At 40.4% G+C, this 26,645-nt stretch overlaps 3 protein-coding genes across 6 annotated transcripts; all 3 read left to right on the top strand.

Annotated features, from left to right (window-relative positions):
* The first annotated feature begins 66 nt into the window (after window positions 1–66).
* On the top strand, window positions 67–4,319 carry vps28 (VPS28 subunit of ESCRT-I). 3 transcript variants are annotated; one of them, XM_080484525.1, is made up of 10 exons: window positions 67–105; window positions 1,183–1,246; window positions 1,346–1,374; window positions 1,563–1,600; window positions 1,712–1,801; window positions 1,902–2,007; window positions 2,102–2,203; window positions 2,551–2,604; window positions 2,690–2,781; window positions 3,148–4,319. In XM_080484525.1, the coding sequence occupies exons 2-10, from the start codon at window positions 1,207–1,209 to the stop codon at window positions 3,266–3,268; spliced, it is 672 nt and encodes a 223-aa protein (XP_080340651.1). In that variant the 5' UTR covers window positions 67–105; window positions 1,183–1,206; the 3' UTR covers window positions 3,269–4,319. The 3 variants fall into 3 exon arrangements, with proteins under 3 accessions (XP_080340651.1, XP_080340652.1, XP_080340653.1); XM_080484526.1 differs by having other exon boundaries at window positions 72–105; window positions 1,166–1,246; XM_080484527.1 differs by having other exon boundaries at window positions 100–508.
* Window positions 4,320–4,756: 437 nt separating this feature from the next.
* mapk15 (mitogen-activated protein kinase 15) lies at window positions 4,757–12,538 on the top strand. The gene is made up of 15 exons (XM_080484655.1): window positions 4,757–4,968; window positions 5,092–5,208; window positions 6,270–6,368; window positions 6,676–6,705; window positions 7,703–7,793; window positions 8,177–8,307; window positions 8,604–8,767; window positions 8,931–9,070; window positions 9,171–9,228; window positions 9,612–9,749; window positions 10,001–10,106; window positions 10,219–10,546; window positions 10,810–10,937; window positions 11,093–11,245; window positions 11,393–12,538. Exons 2-15 carry the CDS (start codon window positions 5,119–5,121, stop codon window positions 11,585–11,587), a joined length of 1,851 nt encoding a protein of 616 aa, XP_080340781.1. The 5' UTR covers window positions 4,757–4,968; window positions 5,092–5,118; the 3' UTR covers window positions 11,588–12,538.
* Window positions 12,539–14,192: 1,654 nt separating this feature from the next.
* grinaa (glutamate receptor, ionotropic, N-methyl D-aspartate-associated protein 1a (glutamate binding)) lies at window positions 14,193–24,341 on the top strand. 2 transcript variants are annotated; one of them, XM_080484532.1, is made up of 7 exons: window positions 14,193–14,297; window positions 20,519–20,855; window positions 20,995–21,113; window positions 21,201–21,401; window positions 21,595–21,723; window positions 21,960–22,103; window positions 22,496–24,341. In XM_080484532.1, exons 2-7 carry the CDS (start codon window positions 20,552–20,554, stop codon window positions 22,643–22,645), a joined length of 1,047 nt encoding a protein of 348 aa, XP_080340658.1. In that variant the 5' UTR covers window positions 14,193–14,297; window positions 20,519–20,551; the 3' UTR covers window positions 22,646–24,341. The 2 variants fall into 2 exon arrangements, with proteins under 2 accessions (XP_080340658.1, XP_080340659.1); XM_080484533.1 differs by lacking the exon at window positions 14,193–14,297 and adding an exon at window positions 16,655–16,674.
* The last annotated feature ends 2,304 nt before the right edge of the window (window positions 24,342–26,645 follow it).

Below are 26,645 nucleotides of genomic sequence, written 5' to 3'. Positions count from 1 at the left end.
AATGCGAAGTTTACATTCAGGCACAATGGACACACACATCATGACGTCAGCTGGTCCTTGCGCGAGGGTGTGTTTACATTGACGTCACAGCCGTCAGACGAGAAGGTGAGTGAAATGTTTTTATTATTATTCGTTAATTTCACCACTTTAACCGTTGTGACTTGAATAAACGACGATGTACTCGTCGTTATCGTCGTAAATCGTATCAGCGAAGGGCTTTAGGTGGAAAATAAACGCTTTTGCGGTGGAGTTATAATAATACAGGAAGGGCTTTTGTGGTAGCTTCGGAAGCTAACTTGGAGCTAGTTCAGCAAAATAATTAACTCCGATGACTGTTATTTTGATATTATGGTTCAGTTTTTAGTTAAGGGGTAAGTTTTTCGATTAAATGTGAGGGCTGAGTGAAAGCGTCTTTAAACCTCTCACTGGTGACGTTATAATGTCATGAACTGGTAATAATTGGTAGCAGTGATCGGGCCATCAGCGAACAAAGTCTCACATTTCACAGGTAATGATCGCGCACTTCCTCAGTGATCAAAGCAAAGACCTGTCATGTGCCAGAAAAAAGGCTGCGCATGAAAAAAAAAAAATTGGCAGATTTGGAAAATGTGTTTTGCTGTAAATTGACACACTGTATTTTGATTATTACAGTCGTTTTAAGAGATATACACTATTCAAACATTGAGTTTACCAGCTTTAAATTATATTGTCTGACTGTCAAAACAAGAATCTACCATCTGAAAAATCTAAGAATCTAATGCAATTGTCACAACGATAGAGGTTTTATGCAAGACACAACTTTCTATTGTTTTAGTTATGTATTTACGGAAGTCTTTACAATGTTCATTAGTTTTTATATGGCCACACTCCATCGATCAAAACTTCAAGCTACTACTATTAATTAATGTTGATGTCATCTTTTTTAGATAATCAATGACTTTTTGACTAAACTTGCCTATCAAAAATGTATTTAATATAAAATGATAGGGAATAGATACATTTTATCCTTTCCTTTTTTTTGCTGTTATTTAACTCTTCATACCAGCACTACAAGAAAGAAAATTTGACATATAATAGTATTATCAGGCTTGATTTCCTTTTTCAATCGTGGATAATTTACTTGTAAAAAGTGCACTGTTTTGATTTGTTTTCCCTCCGTCATGAGGCACTAATCTTTTTCAGGTCAACTCCTGATTCATTATCATTATGTTCCATGGGATATCAGTCACAGGAGGAGTCGGAGGAGGTAACCCTTTCAATATTTTCCAGTATGTTTAATTGTGTTTTGACTCTGCAGAAATCATGTTATTTGTCAATTTAACCTTTATTTTTTCATCCTTTACAGCTCCAGCCAACAAACCTGAGTTATACGAGGTAAATATAAGTATAGAGCAACTATATTGATACAGTTTATTCGTGACCTTTTACAAATTGTCCACTATAACCTATAAATATTCCAATAGTAACTATGACACATGGTTCTGCAATGCTGTTTTAATGGTATAAATAATATTTGATATTTTAGCTTTGCATCTAAGCAATCACAATTGTTTTTATTTCAGGAAGTGAAATTATACAAAAATGCACGGGAACGAGAAAAGTGAGTGCTGAATTAATTATTAATGATAAGTGTAATTTAAACAAATAATGAAGAAAATATTCTCTATTTTTCTACTATTGGACCATCTTTATTTTTATCCTGTTTTGGCAGGTATGATAACATGGCCGAGCTGTTTGCTGTGGTAAAGACTCTGCAGGCCTTAGAGAAGGCGTACATCAAAGACTGTGTAACACCCAATGAGTAAGTAATAAACCAATTTTGATTTCATGCTTGAAAACCGAAAGAAAAACACCATCTCTATCTTAAGGGGCCTGTCTTCATTAATGTGTATTGGTTTTAGGTACACTGCGTCCTGTTCCAGGCTCTTGGTTCAGTATAAGGCTGCTTTCAAACAGGTGCAGGGTTCCGATGTGGGCTCCATCGATGACTTTTGCCGGAAATACAGAGTGAGTTCACATTATATTAGAACCCTGTTCACATGTCTTTGGGTCATGTTATCTGTTGCGTACTATGGATCTGTGTCATCATTTTGTCTCCCAGCTGGACTGCCCACTAGCGATGGAAAGAATCAAGGAGGATCGACCGATCACCATCAAGGATGACAAGGGCAACTTGAACCGCTGCATTGCAGATATAGTTTCTGTATGTCCTCTCTTCATCCTAACATTAATTTTTGGGCCTTGTGCCAGATTGGAAAAGGCTCTTTGTCATGATTTAATTTAGCATGAGCGAGGAGGCTGAAGTGGTTTCACTTAATTTGGCTCATCCTCTGGTCAGACTTTGAAAAATGTCAGCGTACGATGCCAACTGTGTCCACTGCCAACTACAGCTCATAAAATCAAACCTATTAATAAAATCAGTAGTCAGAAAGTGACATCCAGGAAAGGACTCTTTGCTGTGCTTGTGTTACAAACATTAGAAGAAACATATTTCTCATGGCTGACTGTGACCATTTGTTGAATATTGTGTTATTTGTCTCCAACCTTCAGCTCTTCATCACTGTGATGGACAAGTTGAGACTGGAAATCAGGGCCATGGACGAGGTATATTTATAGATACGTTGTACGTTTTCGTAATTTTGTTACATAAATGGGCATTGGACTGACTGGACTCACTTTATTGATCCAGATCCAACCAGACCTGAGAGAGCTGATGGAAACTATGAACAGAATGAGCAACATGCCTCCAGACTCGGAGGCCAAGGACAAAGTCAGCCTCTGGTGAGTTACACAGGTCCACTCGGTTTATGTTTTTCATATTAGGCTCAGTGAAGGATGCAATGTACTAAAGGCAGAATTTGACACGTTTGTTTGGGTACAGTAGTGGCTATCATTCAGGACATGACTGATGGATTATTAGCAGTCTGTTCTCTAGATTTTTCTTTATTACATGGCGACAGAAATTTGTCATCACCATCATGTTCATGTAGAATGAAGCCTTAAATGATCTGTAAGCATCCCGCGAAACATGCATTCTCCCTGAGCTGCAGCCTTAATGGGCTCTTACTTCAGTGTCTGACAGTATGTTCCTCTTAAACTTTACCAGTGCTACTTCACCAAACTGCTTCTGTGATGTTTTGACTGCAGGTTGACCACCCTCAGCAGCATGTCAGCCTCAGATGAGCTGGATGACAACCAGGTACGCCAGATGCTGTTTGATCTTGAGTCGGCCTACAACGCCTTCAACCGCTTCCTCCACTCCTCTTAAACCATCTGCCTGTCACAGATCGATCTGCCTGGAATATCTGAAAGAAATGAAAGAAGAAACGAGCAACTTTTCCCCCACTTTTGTGGGAGGAAGTTGATTTTGTTTGGACAAATTTTGTGTCTCATATCCACCTGTTTTTTTTTTTTTTTTCATTTTCTTTCTGTACTTGTGGTTCCTGTGACCTTTAAACAAGGAGTACCCAGTTCAAACTCCTCCAGCTTCTGTGCCCAAAGTTTCTGGGCCACAGCTGAGTTTACCAGGCTTAACCTGCACCGTCAGCTGCTCCACTGGCATTTTGTACCAAAAAGTTGTTTGACAGAAAAATCCTGAAACATTGGCTGTTTTAGTCTGAGAGTTTATGTTTAACTTCATATTGTAACATCAAAGCAAGGTCTAATTTTATAGCTATGTTTTGCACCACACCAACAGAGAAGTGTGGTGTGTTTTATCAAAATGAAGAATTCATAGATCATATTTTTCTTTTGATAACATAAATGTACGTCCTTACTTGTCACCTCTTATTCTGTTAACCATTTTTGTTTTCTATCACTTGGGTTTTTATTGTATCATAAAATGAAGGTGTGTGTTAAATAAAGCAAAAAAGGGTGAAATAGGCTGTAGTTCATCTGCCTTATCTGTCAGCAAAGGGAAAGAAGCTGATATAGGAACCATTTGGGATTGAAGATGATTAGAGAACTCTTAAAATCTATTATTGTAAGAATATTAGGGTGGAAAGAACTATGTTTTGTGCTTATTTTTCTGTACCTGTTTGTTAACATACCTACGCCATATTTAAGTTCATTTTTCACTACATTGTAAGTGAGCAAAATGGAGGTTGACATACCTAGTTATTTTGCTCACTGAATATGTTTCCATCCCCCCTAAACACCTTTAGGGAGAACATATTTATTCAGATTTCTCATTGTAAATAATAGTTCTGGTTTTTAAATAAAAGCATGTAACACCTTTTTAGAAATAAACTAATAAAAAATGTATGTTTTGTCTGTGTGTTGTTTTGGAATTGGGAAATAAAATGTTTCATCAGATTTGTAAATTATAGTACCACATTATTGTGAATATAATGACATATTCATTTTGTGGTGCCTTTTTAACAATGTTTTGAATAATGTGTTTACATATGCAATTACTTTTTAAACTATAACAGTTAATTGGATTTGGGCTTGTTTGAAGGTCAGAAAGCTTTCAGACTAACCATTCTTTAGTATAGTTATTTATATATATATATATATATATATATAATTTTTTTTTTTATTTTTTTTTTTTATGTCAAACGTAATTACTACTTATTAATCATAATAACACATTTCCGTCCGCACTTCCGCATCCTGGCCTCACGTCGACCACGGCACCATCTCCACGGCAACGTGGCAACACGCACGCTACGTCACGAATTCACATGCTGCGGCTCCTTTAAGAAGCAGGCGGCAGCGTATCCGTTACCATGACGACAAAGAAATGACAAAACTCGGGAGCGGGTCTGCTTGTAATGCCAGTGAGAAACTGAACCGGAGAGGTTTTCCGCTATAAACCAACTGCTGCGGCTTCCGTACAGCAAAAGGTTATTGACCGAGAACGTAAAATACTGTCAACACATGGAGATGAAAACTAACCTGCTTTTTAACCGACCCCGACCGACTTTGACCGAGCAGCACCGCGTCTGACCGGACGGTTGCCTGCAGGTAAGATGCAGCTGTTGCATTGTTATCATCGTTAATTATTCAATATTGATTATTGAGCTGAATGCTTTTCTTTTCACGACACACGCACGTTGATCTCCGTCAACATTTCTTCATGACTTTCAGGGAGTGATCGATGAACTTGAGGTAAAAATGAGCAAAAAGTATGAGTCAGCAAACGTCTCCGAGGTGGAGGGGCATATTTCTCTCAAGTATGAAATCAAGAAGAGACTTGGAAAAGGGGTGAGTGTTTTTTTTTTTTTTTTTGTTAATTCAAATTAAATCAGGTCATTTCGACAGATGTTGCACAAATAGCTTCAGATTCTACTTGTTGTTTACTCTTTTTTTACCTCTGTGCTTAGAATTCCTGAAATTCCCCTGATTTAGAGTGCTAAGTGAATACCAATGTTGCAAGCAAAGGGGGGGTTTACTTACTTTGGCAGTATAAACTCTTTACTGGCAGATTAGCTCATGTATGAGGACATTTGTTCTTTTCAGACCTTTTTGTTTTTCTCTCCACCGCTGAGGCTGCCACACAGGACGAAAAACAGCTTCGCTTTCTTTCCACTTTCAGTCCTCAGAGATTCACAGATCGCTGCTCTGCTTATAAATGGCCAGCTGATCACTGTGATGCAGTTGAGCAACTCACAGTTGTCACCTGGACACACACTCGGGTTACACAGGTGTTTAACCTGTTCACAGACTGTGTACATTGATGCTCTTAAAAAGAACCAAGTGCTGGACAAACTGGCTCTATAATTAGACTTACTTAAGCAGAGTTGTTTTGTTTTTGGAGCATTGCTTTATCTACCCTGAATAAACAGTGTTTTATTTTAAAAGTCACTTTGGTAAATATCTCCAGGTAGGTTTCACTTCTTTACCTGCAGCACTCGAGGTTCACTTTTCCTGATACAATGAGGCTTCAGTTTTGTGTGAATATAATCTGATGCCTCCGAAGGCTGTGTCAGTCCTTGTGTCGCCACAATGACAGCACACTCTGAGGTTTTGCCTTTCACCGCAGACCTTAAGTCATCACCAAAGTCGCAGGGGTCACATCGTCCTTAGTTTGAAGAAATATCTTAAGTACACAATCAGCATTAACATGTTTGAGTTGAAAAATCCATTTCAATCAATAAGAAAATGTAATTCTCTGAACATCTGAGCCAATATCAGTGTTTCCTCCCTTTATGTTTTCAGAGACTGTTCAACATCCTGCGTTTATTAACTTGTTGACCAAAGCACTGTCCGTCTCCCCCTGCAGGGATAAAACATGACCTCTTGTCTGAATTTCGTATCTATCTCAGGCATACGGCATCGTCTGGAAAGCGGTTGACCGACAGACGGGCGAGATTGTGGCGGTGAAAAAGATCTTTGATGCCTTCAGAAACAGGACAGATGCCCAGGTATGGAGGGTTAAACAAAAGCTATGGTTGTAATTTGTTACCAGCGACCAAATGTCCGGTCTCATGGTTCACCATCAGTCGTCTTGTTTTTTTATTTTTTTATTTCCTGGTTATATAAAAATGAAGCCAGGCTTTCCCTCAAACACTAATCACTCTCAATCACTAACCACTAATCTCACCACTCTGTATACATTTTGTCCCTCTCCTGTTTCAAGTGAATGATGACTTTGGCTAATGATTGAAAAGAACACGAGGCTTGTGTGTGCCTGATTGTAATGAGGTTTCTTTTTTTTTTTCCCTCTTACAGAGGACATTCAGAGAAATCATGTTCCTTCAGGTAACTATAAGAATTGTTTGTGTGGAATAATATATATGATTTTAGTTAGAACATCATAGTTTGCGCTTTAGCCTCACTTTTACCCTCAGGACTGCAGCCAGTCGGTGTAATGCATGCTATAACGCCACTGATTCGGTTATACCGTACACCACCTGTTTTAGTACACAAGTTTGTCCCTCACATTTATGCTCTGATGGCAGGAGCTCACTGGTAAGGCTTTAAACCACTTCTTCAAAGAGCTGCATTGCTACTGTATAATATTGTGAGAATAATAAAAAATATAACAATGGCCTCACTCATTGGCTTCTTAAAATGCTTGTTGAACACTATGCAGTGATGTGGAAACACTATAACTCATGCCCAGTGAAAATGGGTGCGGGTAATGTTGCATGCATGTGGTGCAGGATGTTGCTCTTGATCTATACTCATTATAAATACCATCGCATCAGCGTCGGAATACCAAAATTACTTTTAATAGGAAATCTTCAGTCAGTCTTGGTCAGTCTTTCCTATGTCAGTTTACTTGGTGGACGTCACTTGAACCCTTTTAAAAACAGGATCCACCGTCAGAAAATTAGGTGTATTTGGAATTAAATACAACAACATGGTGCATAGGTGTTCATACTGGGAGAAATAGATGCTTTTACTTAAGAAAATAGATGAACCAAATTATTTTTCTGGTATTATGAGACGCAAAAATGTAAACTGAACATCTGTTCGCCACACATTATGTAATGTGTCTTTGTTTTACTCTTTATGTTTTGACCCACATCCATGCTGAGCCATAATCAGCTGTTGTCGTCTCCCAGTAAAACTCCAGTTCCGTAGTCAGGGGATTTGTAGTGACCATTATGCAACCTGTGTTGAATGTTTCCCAGCTGTTTACACAACCTTCACATCTCATCATCCAGGCCGGGCAGTACCTGAAGTTTGCTTTCTCTGTTTGCCTGGGGTGTTTTTCCTTTACTGTTGCTCAATATTTTTATTCTCGTTGCAGGAGTTTGGAGATCACCCGAATATCGTCAAACTTCTAAATGTCATCAGGGCACAAAACGATAAAGACATTTATCTTATCTTTGAATATATGGGTAAGTGTTCAAGACCATCGCACCGACCTTAAACATCACTCAAGCAAACAATTGTCTTTTAAGATTGCAACACATCAACATGGAGGAGACTGCATTGGCCTCCTGCAGCTTAACTTGGCAGTGAAGTGGAGGTTGATGTGTAACTGTGTGTGGACAGGCTTGTGCTTCCTTTGGCTGGCTGCACGTTGTTACTGCTGAGTCCACAGAGCACCCTCCCTCTGTGTGCAGCCTAATCCCTGACTCTACTGCAGCATTTCTCTCTGGGTTTTCCTTTCCTTTTGGGATTTGACGAGAAATCATTGTCTGTTTGTGACCATGTCATCATTTAGAATTACTGCCACAGTCACATACGGACTATTTCTCCCCCCTCTTCTTTGTGCCAGACACTGACCTGCATGCAGTGATTAAGAAAGGCACTCTCCTGAAGGACATCCATAAACGTTACGTGATGTATCAGCTCCTTAAAGCCATCAAATACCTCCATTCAGGGAACGTCATCCACCGAGACCAAAAGGTACGCCAGTGAATTTATGAGGAGAGTGAAGGAAGAATACCTTTAAACATCGAACTCTTCAGATAGACGCACTACATGTTTAATGACAGATGAATCCAATTTAGTTTGTATACAATGATTATTTTACAAAAGATTTTCAGTCATGACCAACGCAAATGGCTCTTCACCTTGAAAACGAGATTTCACTGCTTGTCTTGTTTTTGTTTTCATAGCTGGGCCAAGCTCCGGGAACTAAAGTGCAAATCAAACTATTATTGTCTTTGCGAGGAATGTTTCTCTTGTCTGTGTTCCCACAGCCGTCCAACGTGCTCTTGGATGCTGACTGCGTTGTCAAGCTGTGTGATTTCGGCTTGGCCAGGTCGCTCAACCAGATCCAAGAGGACGGTGGGAATCCTGCGCTGACGGAGTACGTTGCAACGCGGTGGTATCGCGCTCCTGAAATCTTGCTGGGATCTGCAAGGTATCAACTGAGATGGAGTCTGTTGCCTTGATCTGAACTATATCATCCTCATGTTTTGGGTTGTTTTTTTTTGGTGTTGATTGAATTTTTTTTACAACTCAGACGAATTATGTTAGTGCCTGTGAGTGACTCAGCCTGTAAAACGATCACGTGTTGCCCAAAGGTACACTAAGGGCGTGGACATGTGGAGCCTCGGCTGTATCCTGGGAGAGATGCTGCTCGGAAAGGCCCTGTTTCCCGGGACATCCACCATCAACCAAGTCGAGAAGATCATGAGCGCCATACCACACCCCAGCACTGAAGGTGATGAAAACATGCAATCATTTGTTGTTGTTTTTTCCATAAAACCCAACATTAATTTTGATTTAGACTGATCAGATATCTTCTTGTCTCGACTTTCCAGATATTCTCGCAATCAAGTCAGAGTATGGATCCTCTGTCATTCAGAGAATGCTTCTAAAGTAAGATCTTTTAGGGAATGAGACATAACATGTCAACAAAGCACGCTTCTCTTGTTTTGAATATACATGCAAATCTATTAATCTGAGTATTCCGTAATGCACCTGTTGCATTTCACTCACATTTGACTTTGTGTAAACTTTGTGTTCACATGTAAACAGTGTATGCTTGGCTTCTCTTTGACCTCCTCAGTTCCTGTCGACAGCTTGCATAGGGAGTGATCATTACACATTTCTTTCACTCCACTGGGAGCTCTAGTATTTGTTTTGTGAGGCTGATTAAATTAAACACTCATTGGGCAGAAGTGCAGTGATTATTTTGCTGTGGATACAGATAAATATAATTTTGTTTCTGTTTCGATTCCTCTTTGTGCTTCCATCACCAGACCACAGGTGCCTTTGGAGGATCTTCTCCAGCCGTCTGTGCCTCCTGATGCTCTCGACCTGCTGAGGGGCTTACTGGTATTTAACCCAGACAAGCGGCTGACAGCAGACCAAGCCCTCCAACATGCATATGTAGCCAGGTATTAAAGTTCAGGATGTCACTTTCACGGACGACTAACTTTTGGGAAGTTTTTCTCTCAGCTAAATGACTGCACAGACTCCTGATTTGCTTCTCTTTTGTCTTCACATAGTAGAACAGGTAGTGTGAATGAGGGGGTCTGTATGCTGCATGTTAGTTAGATATATCAATACCGATTCCATTATGTGATTTTTGTGTTGCTGTTTTCACATTTGCACATGTGTGTGTCCCTGTGTTTTATGTTCCCTGGAGGTTTCACAATCCAGCCAAAGAATCAGCTCTCAACTATGATGTAGTGCTGCCGGTGGACGATCACGTGCAATTATCCGTGGTTCAATATCGCAATAAACTATATGAGGTACAGACTGAGTTATAGAAGAGAGAAACACTGTATTAATGTTTAATTTCTCCCTGCCAAGTTGGTTGATAGCTACAAATATAACCCACTTAATAGTCCTCTTCACCTGCAGATGATGCTGGAGAGGAAGACGAGCCAAGGGATGCTACGGCTAATCCAGCCAAAGGATGGAGGTTGTGTGAGCAGCGGGGAAAAGCCCATGGCAACAAGTAATAAAGCAGAGAAGAGCCCAGTGGAGGTGAATTACGAAAGAGACGGTAACCACGAGGGAAAACCGCAACATGAAAAAACAGACGAGACAAACCCCGTGCCTTCACACCTGGGAGTCACCAAACATGGCGCTGTTAATGCACCCGCCTCACCTGCTGTGGAGAAGAAGGGTCCAGTAGAAATCCCTGGATTAGGAAAGCTCACATATAACCCCATCACTCACACCCCAAGTATGATCTTTTTTTTTTGCTCCAGATCAAAATGTACTTGTGTCATTTCCAAAAAAATGAAGTGTTTGTGGAGACATTGACTTTGTAAGAGTTTCTCAAACTTTCACAGATAAAAACAAGTCCTAATATTAAAAGTCAGATTTTTTGTTTCAACACAACAACAATAGTTCTGTGTTTATTATATGGAAACTGCTTGACTATACAGTATATCTACACATTCCGCCTCAGGAAGAAAAGTACAAGCACTTCCTTTCTCTCTGCAGATACTTTTGTTCGGAATCCTGCTCCTGTTCATTACTGCCACTCTACAGTCAGCAGCAGGAAACCAGTGAGAGAGGCCAGCAATGGAAATGCGACTATAACACCAACAGAGAGCGCCAGCGCTACTATAGTGAGACAAACACCTGAGTCCTCTCACTATTCAGTTTTGTTTTCTCTTGATGTGATGTCATCTGTGTCTTTCATTCTAATGTTGGCTTTCTTGCCTTTCCTCTCACTCGTGCGCTTCCTGCGGGTGAATCTGTCTCTTCGCCCTGCCTGCACCAGTCCATGGACCAGATTCTGCAGCGTGGCCGATCAGCACCAGTCACTCATAATCGCTCCTTCTCCTTGAACCTGAACCACACACAGAATAACCCGCTGGTCCGCAAGGATGAGCCTTCTTTGTTTGCCGGGCTATATGTCGCATCTGCATGCTTGGTCAGTGAACTGCCCCTGAGAATATTTGTGGCATTCAACGACACGTGCAATTAAGACAGTTTATGTTTATGATAAAAACAATTTTACTTTGGATGCACATATGATATTTAATATTTCTTGAACTGTCACTCATTCATTCTTACACAGAATCAACGGTCAGATTTTCACGGTCGAGAAGCTCGTCCACCGCCACGGTTCAGCAAGAAAGTATTTCAGACGAACTGCAACGTGTCTGCTGCCGGAGACCCTCGAGCAAAACTAGGAAGCTACTCTCAGGCCTATGGCACCATCAGCAAGGCAGGACTCGACGACCTGCTTCAGCGGCGCCCGCAAAACCAGTGACTGCTGTCATATCAGTGGATCAGTACGGGCAGAGTGGCTCCAACGTTTGAACACACAACAGACTTTGCCTTGATTGTCTTGTGATATGATGTGATGTTCGTGGCAAACAGAAAATGTTGCCGGAAAAATAAATTATTAAGAATATCAGAGCGAAGGCCTTGTATACGCGGTTAAGGTCCTACCCATGGAGACATGGATCTACATTTACTGCCTGTGCCAGTCAAATCTAGTGTGGTTCATCACATTCAGCTGTTCCAGCAGTTCATAGAAATATGGAAATGTGTGTAGTTTTTGCATAAAAATTGACATCAAATGACAACATGGCATTACCAAATATGACACAGGGACTGAGGGCCTTTTTTCACTGTGACACACTGTATGTGTCCCGTGTTTTTTGGTAATTCAGTCGACGTGTGTTTCTTTCAGGATATGCACCACTGTAGTGCAACATCAGCCAACATGTTGTCTTGTCTGCTTGTGTCTCTGTCTTAACATCCAAATGATAAATCTTCCCAAATGCATTTGTGGTTAAATAAATGTCACAAACAGGCTCTCAACAGGACTAAATGCCACCATCGTGCTATTATGCCATGGTTTATTTCTGAAGTTACTGCACACTCGGCTTTTTAGTTTAACATTACTGCAGTTACATCAGGTGGAATAAACCATTGGATTAAAAAAAAAAACGCACAGATAAAATACATGTGAAATATGCAAAGTGGAAAGTTTTTTAAGCGTTGTGAGTGATGTTATTTTTTATTTGAACACAGAAGCAATATGCCTACTTATTTTCTGGTGTGTATAGATTGTAACAGTTGAAAAATAATTTATACCGCTCACCACAATAAATAATAAAAAAGGACTTGACATGTAAATACACTGATCATGTGTCCATGTACTAGTATGAATACAACAATGGAACAACCAACATTAAACATGATTTAAAATGTGTACAGCCACTGGTAACTCTATTAACATTGTCAAAACAGTGTGTAAGTGGCTTCTGCTGATAGTACTACTTATGGTGGAGGACTACAGACCCCGAGCTGCCGGCCGTAATCGCCTTTCTGTCAATGATTACCATTCTTTCCATGACTGCTATTTCAGGGAACACTTAAAAAAACATTGCAGCCATCAGTAGAACTGAAAAAATCATTACTCAAAAGCCCTTACTCAAATTGAAGGGTTTTCTGGCACGTGATTAATCCAGCACCGTTTGGGAGCACAGACACATAAAGCACATCAAAACGTGCGGAAAATTCAGGAATAATTTGCTTTTACTTTTGTTAACGATTTGGCTAACCGTTTCCAAATAACTGCAAAAAGGTGGTGCAGATGGGAGAGGCACCTCATGTAATGGCATAACAAAACCCAAAAAAATAAAACCAAAACCGCAGTCAAGCAACTTCATGGATGAAAACTGGCGTTAAACCCAAAAGAAAAATGTTTGTTCTTTAACAAGGTATTTACAAAGTAATCATTCCAGCTGTCAAATGAATGCAGCAATGTATGAATTGTTCCCTTAGACATATAGTGAATTTGGAGTAAAATCAATCTAACTGGAGACAATTAAGAGTCAAAGTAATCACATTACTGCAAGTGGGTTTTTGTGCATTTAAGAGTTTATTCAAGAATGAAATTGCACAAACCGCAATACATTTAATTTACAAGTCATCTGCTTTGCTACTTTTCATATCAAAAGGCCTGCTAGTTCCTGCACTGGTATGATGTTCAACGTTCTCACCTCACAATGAAATGAACCCTGGTTTGAGATCAGGTTTTATAAAGTGTACAACTTTTCTGGATAGACAGACGTCACGATTGAATATCTTAATACTTTTATTTGTAATTCAAACCTTTTAATCCAATAGGTTTATTCTTTTCACCGAAGAAAAAAAATCCTGATTTATATCTACTTTCATCCATCAAGTCACTGGACCCAGGTTACAACTCCGGACAGGTAGCAGTCCATCACAGGGTGGACACCCACACCTCCATCTAGCAAGTCAAAGTGACTGATCAGCCTCAAACAGATTTTCAGGACAGTGGGAGAAAACCCACATACTGGCGCACAGAGGGAGAACATGCAGAATGCACAGGAAGGCGTCATTGAAACACTGACTGTGAGGTGTGGGTACCTCTTTATATCTGCATCGCAACAAAGCATATTCCTTGTTTGTATTACTACACACTGCTTTATTATGTTGTTGTTTTTTAATAGAATGGAGTCAAAAAGAAGAGTGTTTTTAAGAAGAGGTTTACTTGGGTGATTTTCAACATTTCACTTGTAATTGAGCACAACCAAAGCAATGTGTATGTGTAAGTTAGTTCATCTATTTGGACAGCTGATGCAGCACATGAGTAATGAGTGGTGATGAGTAGTGCCTCTCCAGGTCTATCGAGATCTTTCCATCGCAACGTGATCAAAACAGCCTCAACACAGTAGCCAGCAGAAGCCCCTTTCAAATAACAAAATAATAATAATAATAATAATAATAATTTCGTGTAAAACTAGACGGTGGAAAACACTTGGTCATTGAGACAGGGGGGTCTCGAGGTAAAAATGTGTCGCTTCTTGTAATGACCGGAGATTCCTACGCGTCACGTGACCGCTCCGCGTGCTGTCGTCAGCGGGCCTCGACCCAGTTGTTCAGTCCGGAGCTCGAGGAGGAGGAGCGGGTGTTAACGTCCGTCTGCGGCCACGCTGAAGGTACCGCCGCCGGCTTCTCTTCATTATATATCATACGTGTTTGTTTGTTTTAAGTGTGTCGCTAAATGTATTTATTATTATCAAACACGAGAGCGTCGCGCGGACAAGCGAGCGCCGCTTTTGTTTGTTTGCGCGCATCATCAGTGTCCGTCCAGCCTGTCGCCAACTGTCACGATGGAAAGCAGCTCCCAGCAGAAAACAGTCGCTTTAATTAACGTGTACGTGTAGAAAACGAGCAGCAGCACGGCTCTTTAAACGTGGGGGCGCTGCGTGTGGTCACAAAATAATAATAACCTGGACTCATGATGGCGGGTGGCGGTTACGGGGGGGGTGTCGGCCGTGTTTTTTTATTTAGGAAACTACGTGGCCTAAATAAACACTTCGTCCCGATGTGACGGTATGACGGCGTTTCCCACTGTCCGGGGGAGATGTTTGTGAGTGTCGCATTTATCTGCGACGCTGAGGCCTACACCGTGAGAGATGCGCCTTCTGCAGGTGCACAGTGCAAACCACTGCGCGCGCGCGTGTGTATGTTCTTGTGCGCGCGCGCGCTCGCGCGAGATTCAGGTTACTGTTTTGGATTCCAGCCCAGGACCACACTCTGTAAACATACCTAAACACATCCTTTTCGGACTCAAACTTCGATTTAATTCTAGTTTCCCCTTTGTGAATTCACCAGGACAGTGCTCAATAGAGTCTCACCTAAAAACAGCATGAAATTTGTTAGATTCATTCATGCATCACCATAATTAAACACTGCAGATGCAGTTTGTTTTCACAATGACTTGATGGTGAAAGAGTCATATTAGTGAAGCTATGTTCAGACTCAAGATATTTATTTGTCATATATACAGATAGACATTTACACTGTGCAATGAAAAGATTACTTTGCTGATCCCCCAACCAATAATTAACTAAATGATAAGACAAAGGAGTATGTACAGATAAATAGCTACTAAATAAAGATTACAAAGAATACAATAAATAAGGATAAGGCACATTATGAAAGCAGCAGCAGCAGCAAGAGGTAGTGTGAATAAGCTTTTAATATTAAACATGGTTTCCCTTAGACAAGATAAAATTCTTCATATCAGTTAGACTTGTAACATTACTCTGTGTAGTCTTAAAACATGCAACATGTTACAAGAAAAGAATAATAAAGGCATTAAGACAAATAATAGTGTTAACAGAAGTGGAGCTTAAAAAAAGAACATTGAGCTGAAGTGTTTAACACAGAAAGATACAAAGTAGAATCATAAAGGCTGAAATACGCTCAGTATGTGAAATAAATGAAAATAAATCCACTTTAGCACATGCAGGCTGACAGCAGAGTTTCAAGTCACTTCATATGATGTAAAATTACATTAAATCAATACATTTCTCTGCACTGTAAATTATGATTATTTACCCCAGGAGACATTTTCTGTAGTTTTGTATAAGATAATCTTGTAGCCTTTTCCAGTTCTTTTCTTGGTAGAAATCAGTGTTTGTCATCTGAATAATTGATATAGCTTCAATAATATTATTTATACAGACAATCATTAACCTTAAGAACAATTGTAAGAAAGCACAAATATGTAAATTTAGTTATTTTAGGGGATCAATGTTGCTTTATTTCCTTTTTGACTTCATCAATCACAATGAAACATAAATATTGGATTACTCAACAAGTCCATTACTTCTTACTCTGCAATTGTGTTTTTATAACATTGTTAATTCAATATATTTGGAAATATTGATGAAAAATCATTTTAGGAACATTTTACAGGCACAGTGTTATTTGTAATTACCATAAAGCAGTCCGGATCCCTCTTTATTTGCGTCAATACAGCCAGCAATAGCATGCATTCGATAGATAACATGAAACAGAGCGTAAGTCTGCTCCTTGTCTGATGGCATCACAAGATCAGCCTTCCGGTGCACTTTAGTCTGACCTGTTCATAAAGTCATAACGGTGTCACCTCAACGATAAGCAGCAAAAATGTAATTTCCTTCTGCACGAACTATCCACACACATTTCATGCTCTTTACCCTCTAGATCCTACTCTGCCACGGTAAAGTCGCCAGCACATTATCTTCAGTGACAGTTTGACAGTTTCTGTGGTTGAATATCTTCATGAACCTGCAGCAGAGCTGATTGCTCCAGATGGCGTCAGATGATGATCGTGATGCAAAGTCGTCGTCAGTCTTTAAATGTAGCGTACGTTGAGTTGCAGAGCGTCCTCCCACTCACGGCCTTGATGTACTCATTTCAACTTTCGATCAGTCTGTGTGGCTCCTTCTTCAGATTTGTTGCATAAGATGTGGACACAAGACCAATAAAGCTCATCTATGTTTGCCAACTCCACCTCCTGAAACTGGCAGCTGCTCACTCACGGTGAGGGGCGAATGTTTCATCTTCTTCGAGCTCTGAACTGGCGATAAATAACTTTGTTCAAGCTGCCGGTTGTGTCGTATCTGGGTCTTTCTGTCCTTTATATCGAATAATGAAATGCACTGAAGTTACTGCAGTTGTGCTTTAGTTGCTCATTTAAGATTAATAACATTCATTATAAAAAGAGATTGTTGTTCTATAGTGGGGGCAGTTTGTTGACCAACCTAAAGTGCAGCCATCTGTCACGGGGCGAGATGTCTGCAGGTTTGACACGGCGCTTTTGTGGTCGGTACAGCTTGTGAAACAAACACGTGAAGCTGCTTTTTTTTTTTTCTCTCAGGATGCAAAACAGTGTCGCGAGAAAGTTAAGTTTCTAATCACATGACGGTGAAACAGCATTTCGATTGTATCCGTCTGCAATGCGTTTGATGTTAGTTTTAGAGACTGTTGTTGAAAAGTTGTACAATTTGTGCCCACTGTGACGAGCTGCCCTCGGGTTGGCCTCACTGCTTTGTGTGGCCATTCCTGTCGGGTCACCTTGTTTCCTGCCGTCGCTCACACATGCACGCAGTGTGTCATGTACGAGTGTCGAGGTATTGTTCGAGCATAATTGTGTTAAGTTGGCTCTCTGGCTCGCCCCCCCGATCCCTCGCTTTAACCCCCCACCCCCCCAGTGATAGCTATCAGCAGACGGCAGGGATGGTTGCACTGTCTTTATCCACAGCATTGGGGCGTCTCTCCTAAGAGGATTTAAAAATCTACGTAATGCTTGTAAAGCTGTACGGACGTGGACTCAAACTGAATCCCTACTGTTAAAAAAAACAAAACAAAAAAACCTGCACCGACTCTGACGTCTCCTCACAGATATGGAAGTGAAACTGTTGTGGTTTTCTGAATGAACTTGTAAGATGAAGTTTCCCACCTTTTATATATTTTGCTTGTTATTTCGATTCAATGACATCAGGGGCGTTGAACAGATATGAATGGAATAGCCTTGAACACAAGTCTTTTGCTACTGTTTGGTAATGTGACTTTGGGCTGTTTTTGTTGTTTGACTAACTTGTGGAAAGTCACACAGCTTGCTGTGATTATCTTTCTACTAGTTGTCCAAACAAATGACTCATTGCAAAGCTGTTAACAAAGGTTGCTACTCCAGTTCTGGTTTATCACTTGTTGGAGAGTTCACTCTCACGTGGTTCACAACCTCACAATCCTCAGCAGCCTTTTTAAAAGCTGAAAACATTCACTAGTCTATTTCTGTCTGTTTGAGGCAAACTCTACATTATCGTAGTCCACATGGATAATTATTGGAATGATAACGGTTTTCTCTGTATGTGAGGGGACGGTATCTAAATTTGTTTGAATGAACTTAAACTTTTTTTAGGACCTTTGTTCAAGCCATCCATGAGTATGATTTGTTTTATTTCTATTTTCTGAATTCAGAATTGTCATTTCTCATAACTTGTTGCACTCACTTCACTCCCAAAGGTACAGTATTGTCCTTGTTTCCGAGATTGTGTATTAACCATGTAAATGTAGGAGTTTTGTTGCCTTTTCTTGACTTTATTGGGTCTCTAACATGAGACGAGCTGTGACGTTACATCATCTTGAACTTTAGCTGTTTTTCTTCTCCACCCAATGACGCAGTTCAACACCTTTTACACTGATATCTTTAAGTGAGATATGATTTCACCCTCATTTTGAGTTCCTGTCATGGACAGCAGGTTACGTATTTCACTTCTTTGGTTGCAAAGTGTCCATGGATTTTGAACTGGGAGGAGAACCGCATGCTTTGGGTAATCGCATGTCACGTCACATGACTATTTAGTTACTTCTATTATTCAGTTGCATTCCAGTTTTTGTTCAGTTATCAGATATTTTGTCTCGTGTTACACAAACAAAACCTTGTTTAAAAGATATTGTGGTTAACATTTGTTTGAGACCATAATCTTCTTGTTCTTCAAGAAATACACAACGAAGTTGTTGCATTAAGTGTAACGTATTCATCCATTATAAACCCACTGTTGTCCCAGGAGGGATTTGGCTCCTCTGATAATGAGAATAATCAGTTATGATCCTAATGGAGTTTGTCAGTATGAAGCATTGCCAGCATGTCTGTGGCATCTCCATGTGCTGTCGTGGACGGACAGGGATCATGAGGACACACATTAGAGTCCGGATGTCTTTGCAGCGGTGAACTAAAGCGGCGTTGCGTAATGTTCCCCTGTTAATTTAGTGTGGCCTGGAAGGGGGGAAGAAGAGGGATGCACGCTGTAGATGCAGCCGTAAACAGGGTCTTTAGCGGTCGGTTCTGCTGGTGAATGAATGTTTTTGTTGAGCATGTGTGGTGCTTTGTGAGAGAAGCTGTCGCAGAAAGTGTGGTTCCATATGTATGCCGTTACGTGCACATATAGATGGTGTAGTTTTGAACTGCACAGGCCTTATGCAGCACTGTACTCACCACTCCTGCTGTTCCTATCGAAGTCAGCAATTGGCTCCGTGGCTTTTTGGCTCCCTTCCTGCTCAGCAGCAGTTTTCCTCTGGAGATTGTGCGCCTTTATATGAAACCTGCATCACACATTTGGAGCACTAATCAGCCTTGTGAATCTGGCCTCTCATGCAGAGTGATCTGTGTCTCCCTGTGTGCCGCCCTGGTGGCATTATAGATCACAATGCAAATGGCACAGAAACCTGTTGACCTGAGTTGTGCTGAGGCCTCATGGGGGGGGGATGGTCACTGCAGGGGTTGCCAATATGTCAGGTCTCATCCTGAGGCAAAGTAGATTAATAATAACATTTGGTTACTAAGGGCTTACCAGGGTCCGTGGTAACACCATCAGCACAGCCATGAGCAGTGTTTACTGTCCTCGTCTTTGAATAGCAGAATAGGGATTAAGTGAAAATACAATTACATTACAAAGTTTAGATATCTACAGTTAGACTGACATAACCAGATTTTTTTTTTTTCTCCATGACTTGAATCTTTGCAGGACTTAATTTAGTCAGAAGTCACAAGCAGACTCCTCCCTAAATGTGTTTCTGAGGGAATTATTGTCTTTTGTTCACAGGCTTTTGAGCAAATAGCACATTTACTGATATAAGATCACTAAACATGAAGCATTTTCTGGGTGTGTGATTATTAATTAGTTTTTTCTTTTTTTTGCTGAGCTCTGTAACATTTCAAGGACTTTGTCACACACAGTTTCCAGCAGCCACTGTCATTTGAATGATCTCTTAAATTTAACAGTTAAATCTACTAAATCTATTTTCTTTTGTTTGTCATTGTTTCTTATCATTTGTTCTATTAGGCAACAGGGTGCCTCTTCCACGTGACTGTGATCACAGCAAGATTGAAAAGTCCAACATTAACTGACCATGTGACCTTGTTTATTCAGAACTGAGTGAATTAGTCTCCGTCATCGCAAAGAGAAACTGATTAAACCTGCGTTTTAATTCTCGTACCTTATTTCTAAGGCGAGATGTTTTTTTTGTTGTTTTTTTCCCAAAAGCGGCTTAAAGAGACATCCGGGTTCTATATTTGCGTGTGAAACAGAAACGTTGTGTCGCTCTGGTCAGTTCCTCTGTCCTTCCCTGCTGCTGCTGCAAGATGTGATGTCCTGTCACTTTTATAATCCGTGAGATGCAGGCCTCGCTCCTTTGCCAGTTTGGCTCGGGTTATCCAATGCCATTATTCTTTTCCCACCTCGGTCTGCATCACTTGAGCACAGAGTGGTGTTGGAAATGTAGAAACATTCCCAATGCAAACATGAGTTTTTAGAATTTGATGTATGCTTGGACTGAATTTCTAAGTTCTCAACGTAAATCTGTGTTTCTCCTGTTTTCATAGATTGTTGTAGCAGTGTGATCAAACCTCCACACCATGTCCCAGGACAAGAGTGGATACCCCATCATGGGTGAGAACAACCCACTTCATAACAATGTCTACGGGCCCCCTCAGCCAGGCTTCGGAATGCCCCCTCCCAACTATAACCAAGCCCCCGGGGGGCCGTACCCACCAGCAGGAGGATATGGACAGCCGGGCTTCCCCCAGGCTGGCCCAGGCTTTGCCCCGGGCCCTTACCCTCAGATGCCTTACCCTCAGATGCCCTATCCACAAGGCCCCTACCCTCAAGGGCCTTACCAGCATGGACCTGGACAGCCAGACTTTCCTGGAGACTCTTCTGGTGAGTGAACATAAATCTGTGAATCCTCTAAAATAATTCTGGGCTTTACAGGCTGAGATGGACGGAACTTTCCATTTGTGGATTTTGACACTATGCGTGTCTTTTTATTTTTTTATTTTATCCCGAAATCATCTTTCAGGTGGGCCTGCAGGTAGCCCTGGTTACCATGGCGATGTGCCTCCATCTTACTATGACAATGAAGACTTCACAAACTCTGGCTTTGAGGACAAGTCCATCCGCCAGGCCTTCATTAGAAAAGTAGGTCTCTCGGTGCCCCGTAAATAATGAATTAAGGACACGTAACGTTTACTAAAACCTGATTCCTCATCTCGTCATTCCCTTCAGGTCTTCATGGTTCTCACAGTGCAGCTGCTGGTCACGTTCTCCTTTGTTGCGGTCTTCACCTTTGTCGACGACGCCAAGCTGTTTGTGCGGAAGAATCCATGGACGTACTACGTGTCCTACGCCGTATTCTTTGTGTCTCTGATTGTCCTGAGTTGCTGTGGAGACTTCCGCCGCAAGCACCCCTGGAATTTGGTTGCTCTGGTGAGAAACCATTCTCACTAAATCTAAAATAAATTTACCAAAGCACCAAAAACCTGTTGTGAAAGTTTAACGGTATGAATGAATGAATGAATGAATGAATGAATGAATGAATGAATGAATGAATGAATGAATGAATGAATGAATGAATGAAGTATTGGCTTCTGACTTGTACACCTTCGTTCCTGCCTTGCAGTCCATCTTGACCTTGAGCCTGTCCTACATGGTGGGCATGATCGCCAGCTTCTATGACACAGAGACTGTCATCATGGCCGTGGGCATCACTGCGGTGGTCTGCTTCACCGTGGTCCTCTTCTCACTACAGGTTCGCAAACATTTAGACTTACGTTGGAGTAGTTACATACATATGGAGCCTCATTTAACTATATAAAAATCACTTTGCAGCCTTACTGATCAGATGGTCCAAAGTCAATCCAAAACACCAACAGCTGTTTCGATTAAACACATTAAAACATGTTAATATTAAAAGGGAACAGATCACTGATGACCTGAAGTATTTCCTAATAAAGTCTGTTTTATCACTTTGTTCTTGACCCACAGAGCAAATATGACTTCACCTCATGCCGGGGCGTGCTCTTTGTGTGCCTGATCGTGCTGTTGCTCTTCTCCTTCCTCTGCATCTTCATCCGCCACAAGATCCTGCACATCGTCTACGCCTCACTGGGGGCGCTGCTCTTCACCTGCGTGAGTTTGACACAGAGGGAAAAATTATTTTTTTTTAAGTCATTTCAGGGCTCCTTCTTGTCATCCATTTTCACTGTGTGGAAATTTCTGTCTTGGCATCGTGAAGGATCATCGAGGACCCAGGTTTTAATCCGAGTTACCGCAGACAGGATCTCCTGCATAAAAACTAGACAAATTTACAGTGTAAACTGAAATGGTTTGCTTTGGCTCTCCATGTGAAAGGAGCAATAAAACACTTAATGATATAAATGTGTGTGAAAGAATCACATGAAACAAAACCTTAAAGTTTTACCTTAAGCTGTTACTATATATTTGTTCACTGAAGATCTAGCTGATATATTTGGTTCTCTAGATCCAGCGATATTAACTTCTGACTCTTTGACTCTGCGCAGTTCTTGGCTGTTGACACGCAGCTTCTGCTGGGAAACAAGAAGCTGGCCCTGAGTCCGGAGGAATACATATTTGCTGCCCTCAACCTCTACACTGACATCATCAACATCTTCCTCTACATCCTGGCCATCGTGGGACGCTCCCGTGAATGAGGCCGCACCCTCGGCTCCACAGCAGCGAGATAGAGAATGCCTCCCTTATCGTGAAATGTTGCTGACATGTTTAACTTTTTCCTGATGTCCTCCCATTGAAGCAGTTTGTTTTTTCTCCTGTCTCACACACACACACACACACACACACACACACACACACACACACACACACACACACACACACACACACACACACACACACACACACGTGTTTCTTTTAAACAGGTAGCAGTATTTTGGAGGAAATGCACCCTGCCATGAAGTTCACATTTCAACTATTTATTTATTCTATGTTCTGCCATCACAAACAGACTTTAACGGCCCGTTCTCCGTTCTGGCCACTATGCTCGCTCTAACTTTCCAGAGCTTCTACTAACACAGATGGCTATGACTACATTATCTACTCTACATTTTGGCACTCGGCCGAGCAGAGGTTAAACAAGATAAGATTGGGGACGACGACACTTGATATTAATGCAAACCAGCTTTCCCTGAAGAGAGGTTAGTGTTAGACACAACTTCCTCCGACTCCTTCCGACGTGTCTGCTACCCTCCACCGTGTCTGCATGGCAAAAACTGGAAACACAACAAAGGATGTAGTATGGCTTTGTGAAACTACCAGAGGAAAACCACTAGATTGCTTGTCACAGCTGTAAATAGTTCTGTGTATGACTGTATATGATTCCGGTACCACCACCCCCCCACCCCCCACACCTCTGATGGCATGCTGGAGCGACTCATATGGATGTGCTGCATTTTGGGACAACAATTTGTTTTAAAATGCACTCTCCACCTACTAAAATCTTTTGATGGCAAAAGAATGAAGATTGGCGTTGGATGTATGTGGCAGACACAAGCAGAGAGGTTTATTTATGGATACTGTGTTTTACACAATACCTTTTCAAAAGAAAGATTTTCCTCCGCCGTTTTTTTATTACTTTGTGTACCTCCAAAACTAAAATGTTCTCACTTAGAATGTGTTTTTTTTTTTTTTCTTTTTTCTTCAGTCTTCACTAAACCCCTCTTGTCTGGTCATTAATGTGACGTAAATATTTTTTGTTTTGTTTTCCCTCATTATTAAAACTAACATTTAGGTACTGGAGCTGGGCATGTTTATGAAAGGTTGAGCTTTTTCCCAACTAATATGAAGTAGACGGACACCCGAACACATGAAGGATTTCTCTCCTACAGCCTCTCTGTTTACAGAGTTTGATGTCGATGACCGGGTTTTGCTGAATTTGCTGTGATGCTGTAACCCGTACGCACTGGTTACACTTTTATTTAACAAAGTCAAAGACACAGGAGTCGACATGCACTGGAAGCCGAAACACTCCTACATGCAAACGCGTATACAAAAAGGTGAATGATATATTTAACATGAATATTTTTATTCTGTAGCTTTGATTTTTCAGCTCCTGCATGAGCCTCTCATTGGTTGCATGTGCTGACGACGCACACGGTACAGCTTGTTTTGAGGAGACACAGTGTCGAGTGGCGGCCCTGTTAATTTTTTTTTTTTATTATTGTGGTATTTAAATATGTAAGTGTATATAGAACTCCTCAGTGGTTTAATGTGTATAAATAAAGTTTGTTTTGAGCGCTGTAGGTCTGTTCGCATTGTACATTTGCATCAATTCAAAGTTGACCTGAGTTTCTCAACACAGCTGTTCGCTTTTCATTAAAAAGGATAACCTGTAACCATGTTATGTGTGTTTAATTACATTTCCATGCTTTGACCACAACAGGAATGTGACATGGTATTAAAGAAATCTAACACTTAAGAAACATTGATTGGTTGTATAAGTTTCAATAAATATGTGCAGCGTCTTGCTGCATAATAATTAAATATTAAATAATTATATATATATAAAACCAAGGCTGTCTATCTACTTCAGGATACATGGATGATAATAACTTGGTTATTACAGTGGTTACAAAGTGCTCAGCATTAAAAAGAAAAGCAACAAATAACAGACTAAAGAATCGATCACCAAGACCTTATATATATGTGACTTTTAAGGCTGTTTGAAGGGAGGAAAGTTTCCTGATCCACTGATATTAAATAGTAACTCTGTGCAATTCTTGGCTTGTGACACTCAGCTTCCTGAGTCCAGCGGAAAGCATATTTTCTGCCCTCAACCTCTACACTGACGTCACCAACATCTTCCTCTACATTCAGGTTATCGTGGGACACGCTGATCCTACTGCTGCTTGGCACGCAGCCAACCATTCAGATAAAAACAGATAAGATAAAAATGTCCCGATGAACAAGTATGAAAAGAGAATGTGTTCAAAGCTGAGATCCTTAATTGTGCAATGTCTTGCTTCTACATTCAGTCACTTCAGTGTCTGTTTAGTTAGTTGGTTAAATCGGTTACTGAAACTCGTGCTTTGACATTTTATTACTTCTTTCCTGAAACCAGATGATCCTAGTTGTCCGAGTCGTAACTTCTAGTGTTTGTCTAATTTGTCCAATATTTGTGTTTCATTTCACAGAGACAAATATATTGATCGGGTCGTATGAAATGAGATGTTGGTACAAAAATACTTTGCATAACTTCATTCTTAACGTTGTGTTGTCTACCAACAGCATATATCTGAAATAAACATTGAATGATTATCACATTTGAAGTGCTGATATAATATATGTATTAAATATATATCTATATATATATCAGTAGAGTTTTGTTTCCTTCACTACTGAAAGTGATCACATTCAACACAACATACAACACACAGTATCTGCTTATCTTACACCCAACAAGTGTTTGTACACAAGTAGTACTTAACTCTTAACATATCAGTTTTCTTATTTCATACATTTAGCCGCAACTGTAAAACTAATTAATGTAACTATAACTTTTAAGAAATAATATGAAATAAAACGTTACAAATAGCAGCAGCGGGTGTGCGCATGCGCCGTTTCTTTCGTCTTGAACTTCTCGTGAGTACAGAGGAGAGGAGCGGAAACAGCGGCTATATTAAATAATTCAAGAAAATACTGAAAATACTGCGCCGGCTGGATAAAATTGAGCCAACTTGGAGGTAAGACGTCATATATTTATCTTAAAATCAAGACATTCATGTACATGGATTCAAAAGTAACTTACAATTAGCATTCTATACGGAGGATTAGCGTCTAGCTAACTGTTAGCAGCTTTTTAACTTCAGCTAGGTTGTAAATGTTCATGTTCTCTTTTTCCAACTCCCTTAAACATTTTTTTTTCATTACTATTGAACTTATTTCCTTGATTTAAAGATGTTTAACCTTAAAAACCAGTGTTTACATAACATTTAAGCTAGCCAAAGAAAACTGGACTTTCTGTTCTGAGCTTCATTAAGTCAGTCTTAATTAAAAAAAAAACAACTTTAAACCACATCTGTATTTGGACTACTGATAAAGCATATTTTAATCTTAATATGGTTTTATATTGTTTTAGTTTGCTTTGACAGTCCATAAGTATAATTAGATTGAACATAATCCAATAATAAAACTATTTTAATTTATTTCAGGATTTCTCATTGGAGACATGATTAATGTCACAGCACTGAAAGGAGGTAAGATAGTATTTAATGCACAACATATTGATAAAAGTATTTATTTTCTACTTTAATGGCTGTTATGTTTTATACACAGCTCTGCCAGGGAGTGAGATGCCTGAACCCAAGCTGGACCAGCTGATGGGCAAACTAATGAAACTACAACAAGGTAAGGTTTGACAGGATTATTAAAACAACTGCTGCCACATTTGTGTTGGGTCTGAAAAATATTGACATGTGAAGCTGTTTTCACCTGTTCTGATTTAATTGCAGGGGTGACTACTATAAGGCCTGTTGGCCAAAATCAGCCTGCAAGTCGCCCCAATCTGGCCTGCCAAATCAAATTTCTCAAGAAATATTAATAGTTCAACCCATTTCTTAACACAACAAACACTGAGACTCAATTTGAGATATCATGGTTGCAAAAAGGCAAACAAATATTAGCTTCAAACCCATACTG

The sequence above is a fragment of the Lipophrys pholis genome (genome assembly GCF_963383615.2).
Source record: "Lipophrys pholis genome assembly, chromosome: 17".
Classification (NCBI taxonomy): domain Eukaryota; kingdom Metazoa; phylum Chordata; class Actinopteri; order Blenniiformes; family Blenniidae; genus Lipophrys; species Lipophrys pholis.
The sequence above is the reverse complement of the archived record's forward strand: the minus strand, read 5'-3'. Positions and strand labels throughout refer to the sequence as shown.

Bases quoted from the DNA above. Each gene is read 5' to 3' on its own strand.
- vps28 (XM_080484525.1), top strand. From the start codon at position 1,207: ATGTTCCATGGGATATCAGTCACAGGAGGAGTCGGAGGAG. The intron at 1,247-1,345 runs GTAACCCTTTCA...CATCCTTTACAG, and splicing joins CACAGGAGGAGTCGGAGGAG to CTCCAGCCAACAAACCTGAG. The intron at 1,375-1,562 runs GTAAATATAAGT...TTTTTATTTCAG, and splicing joins ACAAACCTGAGTTATACGAG to GAAGTGAAATTATACAAAAA.
- mapk15 (XM_080484655.1), top strand. From the start codon at position 5,119: ATGAGCAAAAAGTATGAGTCAGCAAACGTCTCCGAGGTGGAGGGGCAT. The intron at 6,369-6,675 runs GTATGGAGGGTT...TCCCTCTTACAG, and splicing joins GAAACAGGACAGATGCCCAG to AGGACATTCAGAGAAATCAT. The intron at 8,308-8,603 runs GTACGCCAGTGA...GTGTTCCCACAG, and splicing joins TCATCCACCGAGACCAAAAG to CCGTCCAACGTGCTCTTGGA.
- grinaa (XM_080484532.1), top strand. From the start codon at position 20,552: ATGTCCCAGGACAAGAGTGGATACCCCATCATGGGTGAGAACAACCCA. The intron at 21,114-21,200 runs GTAGGTCTCTCG...CATTCCCTTCAG, and splicing joins GCCAGGCCTTCATTAGAAAA to GTCTTCATGGTTCTCACAGT. The intron at 21,402-21,594 runs GTGAGAAACCAT...CCTGCCTTGCAG, and splicing joins CCTGGAATTTGGTTGCTCTG to TCCATCTTGACCTTGAGCCT.